At 48.4% G+C, this 15,723-nt stretch overlaps 5 protein-coding genes across 5 annotated transcripts; 3 read left to right on the top strand and 2 right to left on the bottom strand.

The window, feature by feature from the left end:
* The first annotated feature begins 495 nt into the window (after positions 1-495).
* On the top strand, positions 496-1,393 carry VE01_08495 (uncharacterized protein). The gene has a single exon (XM_018277917.2). The coding sequence runs from the start codon at positions 643-645 to the stop codon at positions 1,378-1,380; it is 738 nt and encodes a 245-aa protein (XP_018127608.1). The 5' UTR covers positions 496-642; the 3' UTR covers positions 1,381-1,393.
* A 1,381-nt stretch (positions 1,394-2,774) lies between these two features.
* On the bottom strand, positions 2,775-5,584 carry VE01_08494 (uncharacterized protein). Its single transcript, XM_018277916.2, has 3 exons — positions 5,059-5,584; positions 3,834-4,978; positions 2,775-3,777 (listed from the first exon to the last, which is right to left on the bottom strand). The coding sequence occupies exons 1-3, from the start codon at positions 5,078-5,080 to the stop codon at positions 2,875-2,877; spliced, it is 2,070 nt and encodes a 689-aa protein (XP_018127607.2). The 5' UTR covers positions 5,081-5,584; the 3' UTR covers positions 2,775-2,874.
* Positions 5,585-6,258: 674 nt separating this feature from the next.
* VE01_08493 (uncharacterized protein) lies at positions 6,259-7,851 on the top strand. The gene is made up of 2 exons (XM_018277915.2): positions 6,259-6,570; positions 6,624-7,851. Exons 1-2 carry the CDS (start codon positions 6,440-6,442, stop codon positions 7,444-7,446), a joined length of 954 nt encoding a protein of 317 aa, XP_018127602.1. The 5' UTR covers positions 6,259-6,439; the 3' UTR covers positions 7,447-7,851.
* Positions 7,852-10,435: 2,584 nt separating this feature from the next.
* On the top strand, positions 10,436-11,125 carry VE01_10815 (uncharacterized protein). Its single transcript, XM_059464265.1, has one exon. It carries the CDS (start codon positions 10,576-10,578, stop codon positions 10,975-10,977), a length of 402 nt encoding a protein of 133 aa, XP_059320248.1. The 5' UTR covers positions 10,436-10,575; the 3' UTR covers positions 10,978-11,125.
* A 1,515-nt stretch (positions 11,126-12,640) lies between these two features.
* Positions 12,641-15,566, bottom strand: VE01_08492 (uncharacterized protein; the record flags this gene model as incomplete). Its single annotated transcript, XM_018277914.2, has 2 exons — positions 14,475-15,566; positions 12,641-14,386 (listed from the first exon to the last, which is right to left on the bottom strand). Exons 1-2 carry the CDS (start codon positions 14,838-14,840, stop codon positions 12,641-12,643), a joined length of 2,112 nt encoding a protein of 703 aa, XP_018127601.2. The 5' UTR covers positions 14,841-15,566.
* Between the last annotated feature and the right edge of the window lie 157 nt (positions 15,567-15,723).

Here is a 15,723-nt window from a genome sequence, read left to right as displayed (position 1 = left end):
CCAGCTTCAGCACGCTTGGCCCATTTCGCACCGTATTCGTCTGCCCCCTCCCCGTGAGGGGACCTAGCTGTAGCAACTCCTATATTGACATTGGTGGTTGGTAGTGCTGAAACAGCAACTGCAAGTGAGATGAAACTGATGAGAGTAATCCTCATCTTTGCGATTATTTGTGTAAGAAACGGGAGGCTTGGAGCTTTGAAAGAAGTGTTAGTGATGGAGGTGGCTGTAGTTTTCGAGAGCCTTTTGTACTTAGGGCTCTGTGGGTTCATATACTCTTCATGAAGGGAAGCTTGTCAAGTATGGTGGAGGTTTTCAATTAGCTCGTGCGTGTTCACACTTCTTCCGCGGTATTAAGATGCCGCCGCGGCGGCCCAAGTACCGAACAATGCCATTTCTTCAAACATCCAACAGCATACCGCGCGGTAAGTGGAGCTCGTCAGTGACAGCCGCCCTTGGTAGATCACGCCCACAAATTTCCTTCCAAGTCATGGAAGTCAACATCCTGCATAGAACCAATGGGACTTTACATGGCCGTCCCACCCGAGACTCAAGCGCCCAATTCTTTAGGCTGGTTGCTGCTCAATTTCTCGTCTGAACCTCCAGCGAAGAAAAGAACATCATATTGCAACCTCCACCTCCACAATGAATTCACCTGTTTTCTGGGGCAAACACACCCGGAAGGCCTCCCAGAACTATCATCCACTTGTCTCTTCACCAGACTCTTCGTATTCTGAAGGCAGTGAAGCTGAGCTCAAAGTCATTCCAGGACCACAGTATACAACGTGGCGAAGGAAATTGTACGGCATTATCATCTTCTTGGTCGTGTTGGTCGTGGCCCTCGGGACCTACGTTGCGAAGCTCCATTTCATGGAAGACCACGGGATCGGCCCGAAGCCTATTAAATGTCTGTGTGGCAGCTCAACTTCTGAGGCGGAGTCTTTGGGCTGCAAATACGACAGCTTGGCTGCCTGCTGGCTACCAACGCACTGCCGCGACGATGAACTCACAGCTGAATTTGAACATGCTGGTGATGGACCCAATGGCGAGTGGACGTATTGGGCCGACAGTAATGCAACGAGAGGCATGACTTTGGAGGAAGTTGGACTTTTGGCAAACTTGCCGAAACCTCAAGCAATGTTTTATTCAACATTTGGCTGGCATGTTGCACATTGCGCGTTTTATTGGAGAAAGGAGTTCAGGATGAGGGCTAAGGGTCTCATGTTGGAGAATCGGTATGATAGAGAAAGTCATGTTGAGCATTGCTATCCAATATTTATGGCAAATATTCCTCTGGATGCAATTGGTGCGGGATTCGGCGTAAAGCTTGGAGGAGAGAGAGATGTTGGTGGCCATGGGCATGGGCATATGGAGAGGCCTTAGAGTTATGACAATCCGGAAATACTCTGAAATTTATTGAACCTGTCTCTGCTAAATATGACTTTACGTATCATTTTTCGTCATCGTGTTGATATCTCTTCATGAAGTTGTGACGTCGAAGTGAAAGCTTCTTGATATTTCACGTGCAAAGCGGTATCTTAACTCGTCCGGGTTTTGACTTTATCTGGAGGCCCATCTTCTGTAGAGACTAGGCGCAACGGTTCGAAGCGATCAAAATTGCTCGTCTTGCCGTGCCGTCTGTTACACCCAGTAAGATTCCATTCCGTATGGATAATGGGACTGCGCTGCCTTCAATGCCGCCGAGCGACCTGCGCGCGGCTGTCCACAAGTACAGTAGCGTTACCGCCACTGTAGTATGGAGGCACTCGATCTTTGAGCGAGGTAATGTAGTTATCCTACTTAGCTTCCTACATCATTCCACCGAGGTTTTCTTGCTTGCACTCATAGTTATTCTCAACCCAAGTTTACCACTAACATGTACACAAAGCTTCCTGAAAAGGATTTCGACGAGAACAGCACTGAATTACTTCCAACATCTCAATACACAAGGACTCGTTCTATATCTTTTAAGACCTTCAATCTTCGTTCTTTACGGCCACTCTTCACTACAGAGCGCTTTATTATCTTAGTACTGCTTGGAATACTGATTCCCTGTCTTCCGTTGGCTATATTCTCGGCGCAATGCCCACAAGAGACAGAATTCTCGATACAAAAGTTTGGTGGTAACACAGATTACATGACACTTGACCACCGAAAAGATATACTTTGGGAAGCTCTTACAGTGAATGACACTTCAGGGCATGGAGGATTGGTCTGGGCCTCAGACGGCAATCCGGATGGAAAGGAGACAGTTGGAATGATTTCTATGTTTCATCAATTACATTGCTTGGCCGGGTTGCGAATGGCGCTCCAAGCTTCGTCTGAGGGGAAATTCGTTGGAATCGATCAGAACGATGACCTCCATTGGCCACACTGCATGGACTATTTGAGAGAGGTAAGATCATTCTAATCAAATCATGCTCAATTGAACTAATGAATCTTCTTTACAAGACTCTGTTATGCAATGCGGACAGTACAATAGAGCGACCTCCGGTCATCAACGGCACGTTACAGCACTTCATCAACGGAGCAGACGATATCAGGAAATGTGGACAGTCCGCGTTGTTATATGATCGTGTTTTAAAGAAAGGTTACCACACTTCTTTGCCAAATAATTGAAGAAATTTATAATAACTTATATCTGTGATCAAACTTCCATATCTAGAAACTTGATGGATTTCTCTTTACTCTAGAATTCCCAAAATAATTGTGATCTCTACAGGAATATTATGCGAGGCACACTAGCAGGGTAGTGTGGGTTTCGTCATATTACAAAGCCAGTCCAAGACCCCAGTCCAAGACCCCAGTCCAAGACCCTGTGAAGCATGTCCGTGACTCTGACTCGTACAGAGGCTCTCATTGTTCCCCCCAACTCAGCTACCTCAGCAGAACATGTCGACCGAGTTTGTCCATTGCAGATACCCAATCACAACTGCATGAACCATTCCTTCTCATCTCCCAACACGTTTCCATAATCTTGAAAGCTTCTGCAAATGATCCAACAGTAGAATGAGTGACCTTCGCTGCCGAAAAAAGCTCTCGAAAAGACCCTTGCTGGCTTTCGACTGCCAAGGACCCAGAAATGCAGAAGGCCCAGACAGCGTTTACCAGCAATTCCTTATCTTCCAAGCTCTGCAGAGCAGCTAGGGTCTTCGATACGCCTTCTTTCACTTCTGGTAGCTCGGGATGGGCTCCGGAAATAACAACATGGAGGTAGACAATGGCAGAAAAAGCAAAGATTCTGTTGATATCAGCATAAGCTGACATCAACAACAATCTCGAATCCCTTTTCGAAGATAGCCTAGACAAAGATGCATTCTCAATCTCAGCAATCTTTCGGTGGATACGCTCCTCGATTCGACTTCCACGCTTTGCCAACTCTACAATGCTTAGCTTTTGAGACTCATTAGCGTCTTTCTTCCAACTATCCAATTGAGATATCTCGAAGATGAGAATCATGATAGTGTTATCGCAACCTATGAAGCTTCTTGAATCAACGTCAAGCGTTTGAAGCATTGATATATGATCGATATCCAACAGAGGTGCTGAACGAGTAGAAGCACAAGAAATAATATCAAGAGCTATAAAGGAGCCAAGCAAGAAGTTAATTGCCTCGCTCTCTTTGGCACCCAGAGACTTCTGTATAGGCTCGCTGCTCCTGATATTCCGATCTCTTAAATGCCCTGGTACAAGAGAAGTCGACCCTTGTATGATTGCCGGAAGAAAACCTGCAGCTGTGCGGAGATTGTTTTGCCAATTATCTGCACCGCCCGCAAATATCTGCAGAAATATAGAGTCAACAAGTGGGCAGTAAAGCTGGAAATCAGTTTATCTACCTCTAAGAACAAGAGCTGCAGAATACAAGCAAGACATTCAATGCTGCGCACCAGGCGGATGCTTTCGTCCCACCAACTCGATCCGCCAACGCTGAGTTCCATCTCCTGATTTGCTAGGTAATAGTAACTATCCTTGGATCGTAGCTTCATAAGCGAAGTGGTTGTTTCGGAATTTGGAAATTGTGTCGAGAGCAGATGATGCTCACTTAAAGCGAGGCTTGCGTGGTATGTCGATTTGACTCCCTTCAGGATAGAAAGTAGCCAACCTCTCTTCTGTTTCTTATGTGCATCAAAGAACGGATACTGAATATAGAATACTTGATCCAAGTAGTGCATGAACAACATGTCCTCAGTTTCTCCACCAGAGGCCAACCGGTTCATCCCTGCTAGGGCCGTTATCTGTTGCCCAGAGATTCCAGCTGTCAAAGCATCCTTTTGACATCGAGTTACTGGGTGGATTTGATAATGAGTGGCGGATTCTAGGCGGGACTCAAGAAAAATCTCTTTATCGGAACATGAAGTCCAGGCTGTCCCATCGGAAGTAAGAAGGTCATCTCGAGTCCCGCTGTCATCCCACATGCCTTCACTTTGGCGCGCATCTACTAATTCAGATGCTGGATCGAAGATGGTATCAGCGGATCCAGTTGATATCACAGGCCGCTCCAAATCCACATTCAGGCTCGTTTTGGAAAGTTCCGTTATGCCATTGGGACTGAGAAGGGCCTGTGAAGCGAGGGAGTCGTTATCAAAAAGATTCGTCCACGTGGGTTCGTCCAAGGAAGTCGCGTCGATAACTCCGACTCCAGGGAAAATGTTATTTTGTGTTGGTTCATCGTCCCACCCATCAAGGAGTCCATCAACAGAAGCCGACAAATGTAAAGCCTGCGAGCTTCCGCATTCTAGAGATAGCGCATCTGAATTTACCGTCCATCTTCGCCTTTTTGATCTACTCGTCTGTCTGACGATGTGTTTGATCTTAGTAGCTTGCTCTTGCTGTAATGTTCCATTGTCCATCCACTTGGGCTTCGGCCCATACCCGTGACATTCCAATCTGAAAGAGATGCATAAAAAGCAGGAAGGCCGGGCCTCATCGCATTTCTTCTTGCGAACTCGACAAGTCCAGCAACCATTGCAACTTCGTGCGCCTGAATTGAAACAAGAGTTAGTGACAAATCAAACGATCTCTGAACCGAATACCAAAACCCTCATTAAGCAGTTAACCTACGATTTGTAACAGCTGGTTTCATGACTACAAATTCCCAGTCCTAGGCAGTTTGATATTGAGATTAGCACATTGGAGCCAGTTCGGAGCCAAAAAATTGTGTATCACCAAGTATCAACAAATCCTTTTTTTGTCAGCAGGCTGCGTTTCGTGGATACGATCGTGGGTGGGCAAAACATGGGGCGAAACTCCTGTCCGGCTGTGCCGCTTTGTATTCTGCAAAGTGTTCATGCTGGTAATTTCCACTGCACCTGATTTTACTTGGTTTAACTGGCTACTTAACGCCCCGAAATCTGACCGAAGCGCAACTTGGAAAGTCCTTCTCGAACCTCTCAGAGGGTGAAAATCGGGCGCAAATCAGCGTTTCCCAGTGGCTCGCTGGGACGCTACCTCGCAGCTAAGGCACAGGGCATTGTCTATCCACGAAACACAAACTTCTGGAAATACCATGAGGCACGACGGGCGCCATGAACTTCTCGTTTCGGTTATATTACTTCGCAGTAATGGACATGTGCTGCATCGAGAAGGTCCATAACCAGTTGTTCGAGAAAGAGGAAGGATCGATCTGCCTGTGGACAGTACTGGGTACAGCACTGGGTATAGCACAGTAGTACAAGTACTGCACTGGCTTGTGGAGAACTGTGGGCCAGGGCGGATGAATGTCGGGATTGGGCAGAACAGAAGGGGGGACTGGGGCAGGGGGTCGGTGACTGGTGGATGGGGAACTGTTTTGACGGTTGTTGGATGTGGCTCAGGTACCACTTGACAGCGCTGCACAGCCCAAAGGTACAGTACAATACGGTACGAACAGTAGCGAAAAAATACAAAGCCGTTTTTTGACCTCGGACCTTCCCTTCGCAGCCAGGGCCGCAGCAGGGTTGATGAGGATTAATGCGCTTTTCCTCGCGCCGAGCGGGGGATAGCGGCTGTCCCTGTTGCGGCTGGCATGGGATTGGCGTGGTGGTAGTGTCTTTGTAGTGAGGGTGCAGTGGCTTCGTAGTGTGTTCAAAGTATCTTCATCACGGTGTTCCTTAGAACGTCCCCTTGGCGCTTTAGAGGCGGCGGGAGGCGGGAGGCGGGAGGCGGAGTATGAACCCTGAATATGACGCGGCAAGTCATGTCTAAGCTTTGCCAATCTCTTGCCGATCTCTTTCAAGTTTATCTGTTTATCTGACGCACGGAATGGTCCGAGACAGCGGCCGACAGCCTTACCCCTGGTTCAATCCAATTCCCCACTTTAAATTGAGTACATGGTTTATATTCCTTTTTCTACTGTATCCAAATCTACATCATTATCGCGTGCTTACCACGGCACATTCAGCTGCCTCTCAATAAGCCATTCATCGCGAGAACAACGAGCTTGAGAGGCGGTAAAGCCCCAAAGATGACCAATAATTCAGACACACAAAGCGATTTGTCCCCATGCTCAAGCTTCGGAACTCTTGATTCCCTCAAGATAAAGGGAGCTAATATAGACCTGAGCTACGAAGAATGTTACGAAGTGGATGGCGTAACGTTAGTTAGCTCAAATTTCTCTTGATGTCGACCAACTCTCACTATTCTACTAGGGGTATCGAGAAGGGCTTGTCTCTTTTATCTGTGAACGATGACAGCGCGGACAGACAGAAGTCAGACATCCAATTTGACCATACGCAGTGTTTATTCTGCAAACACAGCAGCATAGAACTCGATGAGAACCTCGAGCACATGCTTAAAAGGCATGGTCTTTTCATACCGCATACTTCTCATTTGGTAGTAGATATTGAAACCTTGGCCGAGTACCTCCACCTCCTTATATTCGTCTACTTTGAGTGTCTGTACTGTGGCTCTCAACGAAGCAGTGCTCAAGCTGCGCAGCAGCACATGATGGGCAAAGGGCATTGCAAGATTGACATACTCAGCGAGGACTCGGAATTCAGGGACTTCTATGATTTTCACTCTACCTCTGACGACAGCGATGGCGGGTCCATAAAATTGATTCCAGAGGGCTTGAGTGGTGTCGTCGTCGAAGAATCGATGCGTTTGCCATCAGGAAAGCTCTTGTCGCATCGAACGGAAGGCAAACGGCGCCTACACCAACACCGGACAACTTACACAAAAGTTCGGGGCCTCCCTCCAACAAGTCCATCTACGGCCCTCGATATATCTAGGCCTCAGTCTGATACAACTCTCGGCCAATCTGCGCAGTCTGAATCGAATAAGATTGCCAAACGCGAAGCTACTTTTCACAATCAGCTTGCCACTTTGCGGGCTGGGGATCGAATGAGTCTCATGCACTTGTCTAGGGTACAGCAGAAAGCAGTAATTATCAAGGGCAGGAAGCAGGTAGAAAAGGCCAGGAGGGATGAGAACGAGATGCTACTCAAAAGACAAATAAAAGCCAATCGGTAACAATGAAAAGAAGGATAATTACTCTCCATTTGTCAGACCAGGGAAAGTGTCACAGGCGACGAGCCCTATAAAAAAACGAATTTTTGTTTCCCGGGTGATACGTCCTGTTTGCATGAGAAGGCTGTGGGTGCACTGATCTTTTGTATGGTTTTCCAGCAAGACCTGTAATTGATACCTGGAGATCGATCGATGGTCGGAATGAACTTGGGAGAGCTGGCAGCTTGTATTCTATGTAGCAAGTCGACTTTAATCCGATTGTTTGCTTCAGAGTTCAAAGTGAAAGAAAAGGTTAGAGGAATCAACGGGTGAGATACAAGCCTCATGGAGCAGACACGGCATTAGCGCCGTTGTGGGGAACGACGCCGCTTGTTACGGGGCTGAAGATTCAGGTGATTATGAGGGTAGTGGCTGCATAACGGGTGGGATGATGGGGGTGCTGAGAATAATGACTGGTAATATTAGGATGACACTGCTTGCGATTGTATTGATTGAGAAGAGGACATGGTGAAGAATGGCGAATATTTTGGTCGAGAGAAGTCATCCTGCCACCCTCGCTTCACCCTAACATCGCCCTTTCAGTAGGTTCCCTGAAAATGATATTCTTGGTAATCCACGCTTTGAATCAACTCAGTATCAGTTGGTGAACTCCGAGACACTGTAGAACCCTGAGTAGTGCGAGTCTGGGTTTGGGCTCTTGTGGATGAACGGATCTATGTCGCTGGAAGACGTTGACTGGGACAAGCAAGCGGCTGGAGATGACAAGATCCCGCAACGCTTTCTTGCGAACCATGAAAACCCAGATGACCATGGAGCCTTTAAACCTCGTCAGGCCGCTTGGGTTGGCGAGAAGGCTGATGACGCGGAGAACTTCTGGCCGCGGGTAGGATATGTACGAGGGGGAAATTACGGAGCCTGAGAAAAAGCTTGCTCGTTTATCTCTTTAATCAGCCGCTTGAATTGCGAGGAAGATATCAGATACCATCCAAGGTTGATTGTTCCGACAACAACGACTTTGGTTGTCTTCGGTTATAATTGTGAGTTGATTCATCGATCGTGTTTTAATTACCTTGAATTTCGATGACCCTCCACCTAATGATTCCCCATCCAATGGTCCTCTACCTAATTATCCTCACTGGATTATTCCTAATCCTTTATCGTACGTGGGCAAAGGAAGTCATTGATGACGTTGGCGTGGTGTCTCTAAAACTCAGATTACGTCTCAGATGCAGTTGCGACCTATGCCTGTGAGTAAGAGTGGTAATAAGCTAACGGAGATAGTGGCTTACAATTTGAAAGAGCACCGATCTGTTAGCCACTACCTAGTGATACTAGTTGTTAACCACACACCTTAGTTTTCTGCTGTAAAGTGCTACCACGCGTAAGTAAACAACTCACGACTACGTAAATATAACACGGCGCTATAGTAGTAGTGAAATATGTAATTAAAATGAATCGCCCTTAAACTAGCAACTAGGAAAGGTCTAAATGGCAAACTAAGTGTAGAGAGAAGTTAGCTAGTTACATTCGTGAGTATACTTAGCATGTAATAAGCTATATCTAACTATGTTATTTAGCTAGACTTATAGCTTAGGCTTGCTATTCTCCCTATTAATGTTAAGTTTATAACAAAACTAAGGACCTATATTAATAGAGTATTTTAATAGCTATAATTGCCATGAACCGATGTTTGTACGAAGGCTTTTCTGAAAATGCTCTAAAATTGTACTGATAGACCCCTACCCTTTTAAGGCTCAGGCCGGTTGTAAAATCATGCCTCCCGGCGAAAAAAGTGTGGACACGGCAACCCTGCCACGCCACCAAGGAGAAGAAGGTAGATCTATAGTATAAAAAGACAAAATACATACAACAGTGGGTATTCGCTGGTGGTCACCCACCCAACTACTAATCCACCGATCTCAAGGTTATGTATGGCAGAGCCGACGGGATGCCTAGTTCTCCTTGAGCTGCCATCGCTTTTGCGCCAAGACCACTACCAAAACCGTCCCCTGTTGTCAGCCTTCCGCTTCCCTGTTCCCGCTCTAGGACCAATGCTGCTTTTACCTGGACTGCCTCAAGGCCCACACTTCTCTACTTGTGGCGACCACTAAAGCGGCCTAAGAGCGCTTAAAAAACGCGAAACGGTTGGTCGATTTCCGAAATCCGCCTCGGGCCTCTCGAAAGGCCACGCCCTAGACTCTGCGATCACGACAGCGGCTCCCTGAGGCTACTTCTGGTGTCTGTGAGCAGCAATGCGACTTCGTGAAAACGAGATTTGGTTGGCTACTTTGCACGAAACTTGGGTCTTGTGTCCTGCCCAAACGACCTCTGGAAGTGGTTACACAGGGAAGGGAGGCATCAATGAAGACCAATTATTGGAGACGTTAGCGCTAGGCAACAAACAGATTCTGTCATAGTGTGTTCGGGTTAAAAACCACGAATCTCGGAATATCATATTTCCGCTGCCCTACGTGAAGTTCACTCGCAAGTATTTCTTCCAGATGCTCAGAGACAGCCACCGAAGCCACATTCTGGCTTCACCTTCACTGGTGAAGCTGGACCTCACGGGGTCTTACAAATAGTAGAACAGGCCAAGTAGATATTATAGATTAGTTGATAGATTTAATTGTTACTGTTCTATATACTGTACTTTATGCTGAAGCCTTTATTGCGGCTGCTTCACTTGATGCGTGCTAAATGATAATTCTGCTCGGCTAGGATACCCACTCAATTTTGGTGGACATCCCCGACACTCAGGTAATATTGCAACAATTGATTGGAATCACTGTGCTCGAGAGAGGGGCTTGCGTGACAACCTTCAGAATGCAGATTTCGCTTTTCAGTCGACGATTTGAGTATCATCTGTGCATGTCACAAGCTTGGATACTTGGCGTGCCCCAAGCTTGGCGTTCCTCTCCATTCGTGAAGCGGTATTCTTATTTGTTGCGGTTGTTACCTCTATTTCCACGTTTACTCGCTGATCCCCCGCAACCATAGCGCTTAAAGTGGTAGTAGGTCACTTGTCCTTATTTGGAAACTCTGGCCAACGCGCTCCACCCCTGTCGTACCTGAAGGCCGATCGGACTTCAACGTCTGGGGCACCATTCGTATATTCGCTCTCCAGTCGTCGTTATGCCTCTTGTCATAGATATCAATCTGGCTGGGAGACCAAGGGAAGTGTTAATTCCTCTCACTTTCAACCACGAAGCGCGGCACTGTATCATAGTTGATTTGCATCTATCTTTGGAGCTAAACATTATTCTCCAGAAACATCCTTTTATCCTAGACTTGAAAAACCGGGAGATCTTCCACAACAGTCGAATATGCACAGCAACCGAGCAAACTCTTCATGTGTATGGTGTGACACATGCGATTACGCTGGATGCGGTGATTGGCTTGCTAGAGATTATATCGAAGAGTATCCACGGAGAGGAACAAGAGGCTTTAAGAATTGAACATGTTACCTGTTTCAATAATTACGAGTCCCCATCAATGGACTCAACGAGTATCGCTCACCCTGAGAAAGAAATATAGGAGAGTGACGAAGGCTTCTCAAATATGCACATTTATAGTATGAGTAAAGGTATTATATTGAACTGAGCAGGCAGCTCCTATCTACTACTGTAATGACTGTGTATACAGGTGCTTTGTGACACTGGGAACCACAGGAACTCATAGAACAACATACTGTTAATACTATTCCTGTTGTTCCATCACGTGGGTCAGCTCTACAGCATGGCCCGTAACACATCTACAATGTCGTCATGTCCGTTCTCCTTGGCCACTGAAAGGGGTATTCGCCCATTTTCATCAGGAAGACTAGGATTTGCCCCTCTATCTAACAACAAATCAACGATGCGTGTGTGACCATTTGCTGCTGCCCAAAATATAGGAGATCGTCCAGCTGTGCTTTGCGCATTAAGATCGACAGCTTGAGTATCGAGAAGTAGTTTGTCTACTGTAAGACTCGCGGATTGCGCAGCTCTCCAAAGAGGAGATACATTCCTAGGATTTTTGAGATCTGGGTCAATGCCTTGCCGTAACAAACTTCGGATCGTTTTCACATCTCCAGCTTTTGCCAAATTATAAAACTGAGCGAGTGTAAACAACTGCTTCGATATAAGAATATTTAGTCGCGTGTTAATCAGCTTTAAAACCTCCTCTTGTCCACTCGTCACAGCTGCTTTGACCACGTCATCTGTAATATAGACATTATCTCCTCGTTAGTCGAGAAGTAGTGTCATCACCTCCTTACCACTACCCTCATTCCCTACAGCTTCCTTAACCACGTCATCTGTAATATTGACATCATCTCCTTGTCAGTCGAGAAGTAGTGTCATCACCTCTTTTCTACAGCCCCTATTCCCTATAGCTGCTTTAACTACATTATCTGTAATATAGACATCATCTCCTCGTTAGTTAAGAAGTAGTGTTATCACCTCCTTTCTATTGCCCCTATTCTCTATAGCTACTTTAACTATGTTATCTATAATATAGAAGTAAGTTTATATAAACCTTGTTAGGATGCTAAAAAGAGAAGGCAGTAGGGTATATAAATCTTTCGCCCATAGATAAATGATACATACGAATGTTAGCTAGGTTGTGTTGGGGCTGTCTACGCGTTTTTGGATGTATATACCCTCGTCGTCCCCTCTCCACCCTCGTTCTCTCTCCTGGGCACAATCCGCAGTATCAATACTGTACAGAAGATATCACTACTCTCACACACCACCTCGCATCCTACCTGTCATTCCACCAAGATTCCTAACATACACCTATCACATACACCTGTCACATCACATCACTATTCCCTCTCGTCTCATTCATGATATTGGTATTCATATTCATATTCATATCGTACAACACATGACTGAATCTAATCTCCCCCGCCCTCCCCCCTTTTTACTCCCATTTTCCAGGGTATCCGCCGTTTTCCCCTACTGGCCCCATATAACAAAAATATAAAGAAGCCGCTAAGATGAGCAAATCGCAAAGCCATCCCGCCGCCGCCGCCGCCCATACGTAAACCCTAAATAACGCCATTTGATTATCCAGCCGTGGGGCTGTCGTTGAGCCTCGATTCCAATCCAAATCATCCGATTCAATGCCGTGGTATCCTTCCATCCTCCCCCAGAACAAAGCATCCCGCTCAAAACAAAACATCAACCACCCTTCCCCCCCCCCCCAAACGCTCCACCTACACCCCCCCCTCCCCCTCCCCCAAATCCCCCTTAAAACTCTGCAACCTAACCTCACAATCCTCACTCCCCGTACAAATCCTACTATCACTCAAGCCAATACACGTAACCGGCCCCGCATGTCCCATAAACGTCCTCTCGCACCTCCCCGTCCTCGCATCCCACACTTTCACCATGCGATCCTCCGCCCCTGACACAACTCTAAGTGTATCCCCCGCCAGCGCCCAAACCCCCTCGACGTGGCCGAAGAATGTTTTAAGACAGCGGCCCGTGTAGACGTCCCAGAGGCGGACGGTGGAGTCCAGCGCGCCGGTTAACATGTACCGTGGTGGCAGGGGGCGGTTCGTGGCGCAGCCGGCGGTGAAGGCGGGGCCGAAGGTGGAGCGGAGGTCGGAGGGGTTGGGAAGTTCAGCTGATGAGGCGTTGGAAGATGCGTCATCTGCCGTCGGGGGGGTGGTATCATCAAGCTCCGGTTCATAATCCGCCGGCAGCGGTAAAACCTGCTGGACCTGTCCAACATGCCCTTCAAAAGTCTTGATGCAGACTTTGGAATCGAGGTCCCATAGTTTGATACTGCAGTCGTCTGAAGCGGAAAAGACGGTGCGGGATGCGGAATCGACTTTCACTGCGTTGACCCAGTCGCGGTGGCCCTTGAGGGAGAATGTGGATTTATCTGAGAAATTCCAGATCTTGACTGATTTATCGACGGAGCCGCTGGCGAGGAGGTTGCCGTCGAAGTGGAGGGACATTATGCCACCCGTGTGGCCCTGGTAGGTGGACATGCACTCTCCCGTGCGCCAATTCCATACCTTGAGCGTGCGATCTAGGGAGCCACTAATAAGTTTCGTGTCGTCGAATTGCAGAGACCTGATCCCTGAGGTGTGGCCGCGGAGGGTGCGGAGTTCCTTGCCGGTATCGATATCCCAGATCTTGATGGTAGTATCGTATGACCCTGTCGCGAGGATAGAGTCGTCGAACTGGAGACACATAACGCCGTTCGTGTGCCCCCTAAACACCTTGGTTGTACACCGCCCGTACTTCCAATTTGTCCCGACCTTAAAGCGGTCTTTGTATACCTCCTTCCACGGCCTGAAGCGGGGTGTGCTAGTACGCGATACAACCGCGCCATTAGCTACGGGTTCGAGCGTGCGGAGTTTCTTAATCTGAGTAGGCGAGGCATTTCCATCTTCCGACAGCGACGAAGAAGCCGAGCGCTTCCTCCCATTCTGATCCACCGCGGCGACCAACTCCAGCCTCGGTATCGCCGCCCCATCCCCCGCCTCAGGCTGCGGCGTGAGTTGCGGGGACCACTCATTCAGTCCCCTCCCCGTCGCGCGCAGCTGCTGCTGCCTCTTCCAATCCCTCAACCTCTTCCTCTCGAGCAAGGGGAGTCCCCACCCGCACTTCACGCACTTGCGATCGATATGCTGCTCACACATCTTATGCCAGACGACATCGTCATCCGCTAGGCTGCGCCAGCGCTGGTTGACCTGTGCTGCTTTGCAGAGGGAGGTGGTGTCGAGGTAGCACAGGATTTTGAAGGAGATTTCGGAGGGGAGCGCGGTGATGAAGTCGATGCGGATGAGGTCGCGGACGGCGGTGGAGAGGTAGGAGAGCTGCGGGAAGCAGCATTGGGTGAGGATGCCTTGGAGCATGAGGTTTCGGTGTTTTGCGGGGGCCGCGGAGAAGAGCGACCAGACGTGTGATATGCCTTGCTGGTCGGCCTGCGACAAGCTCTCGAGTTCCTGTTATCGTCACAAGTCAGCCATTCCATTCGTATCTAAAATTCTCTCCCCCCCAATTCCCCCGAGGATAACCGCAAGAAAAACTCACCCTCTGCAAATGATCCATCGACGGCTCATCCGCCGTCCGCCTACACTTCAAATCCGGCCGATGCCTATAGCAAAACTTGGTACTCGGATCCTTCTCCCTCTCCACGCCCTCCCTCGCCGTCCCCGTAGGCGCATAGGCCGCGGGGATATGCCTTGCGAGGAAAGGCGCAATGGCGCGCCCGGCGATCTTGTTCGAGCTCGCCATGCGCATGCGCGTGAGGGTGTCGTCGTCGTCGTCGTGCGAGTGCTTCTCGTAGCTGTCGTTGCAGCTGTCGTGGGTGGGCGGCGAGGGGAAGGGGGTTCCGTTGTTTGTTGAGGTGGAGGGGGGAGGCGAGGCCGGCGCGGTGGCCATGGTGGTGGTTGGCATTGTGTGTGTTGTGTTTGTCGAGAGAGAGGAGAGGTGAGGAGGAGAGAGAATGGCCAAGTAGTTAAGTCGCACAGGACAGTTCAGACTCAGCTGGTCCCTCGTGGTCTCGGTCTCCGCGGCGAAGTTTGTTCTCACGTGCAGGACGTGGCAGATCGGACATGGAGAGAAGGAAGCGGACGAAGGGGGGGGGGGATATAGCGGGCTGGTGGGCTTGGATGGCGTTCTGGCGTACTCAGATGGGGAAATGGCGCGCCCCGATGTCGCCACGGGTTTGATGATCTGTGCTTGGTTGCGGTGTTTTGTTGCTTGTCCGTGTGTTATGCGGTAATGTCGGTGTATTATTTTGTATAGTGAGTGAGTGTGGTGTTGGTATGAGAGGAGTGGCGGTTGGGGTTGGTGTGAAGAGGGTGCGGGATGGCGTGCGATGTCGACATGCAGGTATAGTATGGACGGTATGGGACGGTTTTGGTGGTTATAGTAGTAATCTAGCAGATTGCAGGCTATGGGAAAGTTTCGATGGGTCGTATCCCTTGTATCTCTTGGCGCAGATGAGTCGTGCTGTGCTGGGTGCTGGGTACTGGGGGTGGCGGTGATGGATGAGGTGATGGTGTAGTAAGTAAGTATAGTAAGTAGTAAGCAGACTATTGTATTCGTGATAATACAATAGTAAGTAGCAGACAGAAGAAGAATTAGACCTTCAAAAATCGCCACAGTTGAAGGTTCTGTATATATGGAGAATATAATTAGTAGAAAGTAGACTTTTGTATGGTAGACTCAGTTAATATCCGTTATAGTATGGGTACACCTCCAAAGCACGCAACCTCTGCACTGCGGTAGTGGTCACTATTGGCCCTCCCTACTCCTCCCCTACCCTCCCCTACCC

This window comes from Pseudogymnoascus verrucosus (assembly GCF_001662655.1).
Source record: "Pseudogymnoascus verrucosus strain UAMH 10579 unplaced genomic scaffold scaffold_44, whole genome shotgun sequence".
In the NCBI taxonomy this organism is placed as follows: Eukaryota; Fungi; Ascomycota; class Leotiomycetes; order Thelebolales; family Thelebolaceae; genus Pseudogymnoascus; species Pseudogymnoascus verrucosus.
This window is presented reverse-complemented; position numbering and strand designations above follow the sequence as displayed.

What these genes read in the sequence shown, in the direction of transcription:
- VE01_10815 (XM_059464265.1), top strand. Translation starts at nt 10,576, where the DNA reads ATGCCTCTTGTCATAGATATCAATCTGGCTGGGAGACCAAGGGAAGTG.
- VE01_08495 (XM_018277917.2), top strand. Translation starts at nt 643, where the DNA reads ATGAATTCACCTGTTTTCTGGGGCAAACACACCCGGAAGGCCTCCCAG.
- VE01_08494 (XM_018277916.2), bottom strand. Translation starts at nt 5,080, where the DNA reads ATGAAACCAGCTGTTACAAATC. An exon ending in GAAACCAGCTGTTACAAATC is followed by an intron (nt 4,979 to 5,058) that starts GTAGGTTAACTG and finishes GTTTCAATTCAG; the next exon opens with GCGCACGAAGTTGCAATGGT. An exon ending in TGCAGCTCTTGTTCTTAGAG is followed by an intron (nt 3,778 to 3,833) that starts GTAGATAAACTG and finishes ATATTTCTGCAG; the next exon opens with ATATTTGCGGGCGGTGCAGA.
- VE01_08493 (XM_018277915.2), top strand. Translation starts at nt 6,440, where the DNA reads ATGACCAATAATTCAGACACACAAAGCGATTTGTCCCCATGCTCAAGC. An exon ending in TACGAAGTGGATGGCGTAAC is followed by an intron (nt 6,571 to 6,623) that starts GTTAGTTAGCTC and finishes CTATTCTACTAG; the next exon opens with GGGTATCGAGAAGGGCTTGT.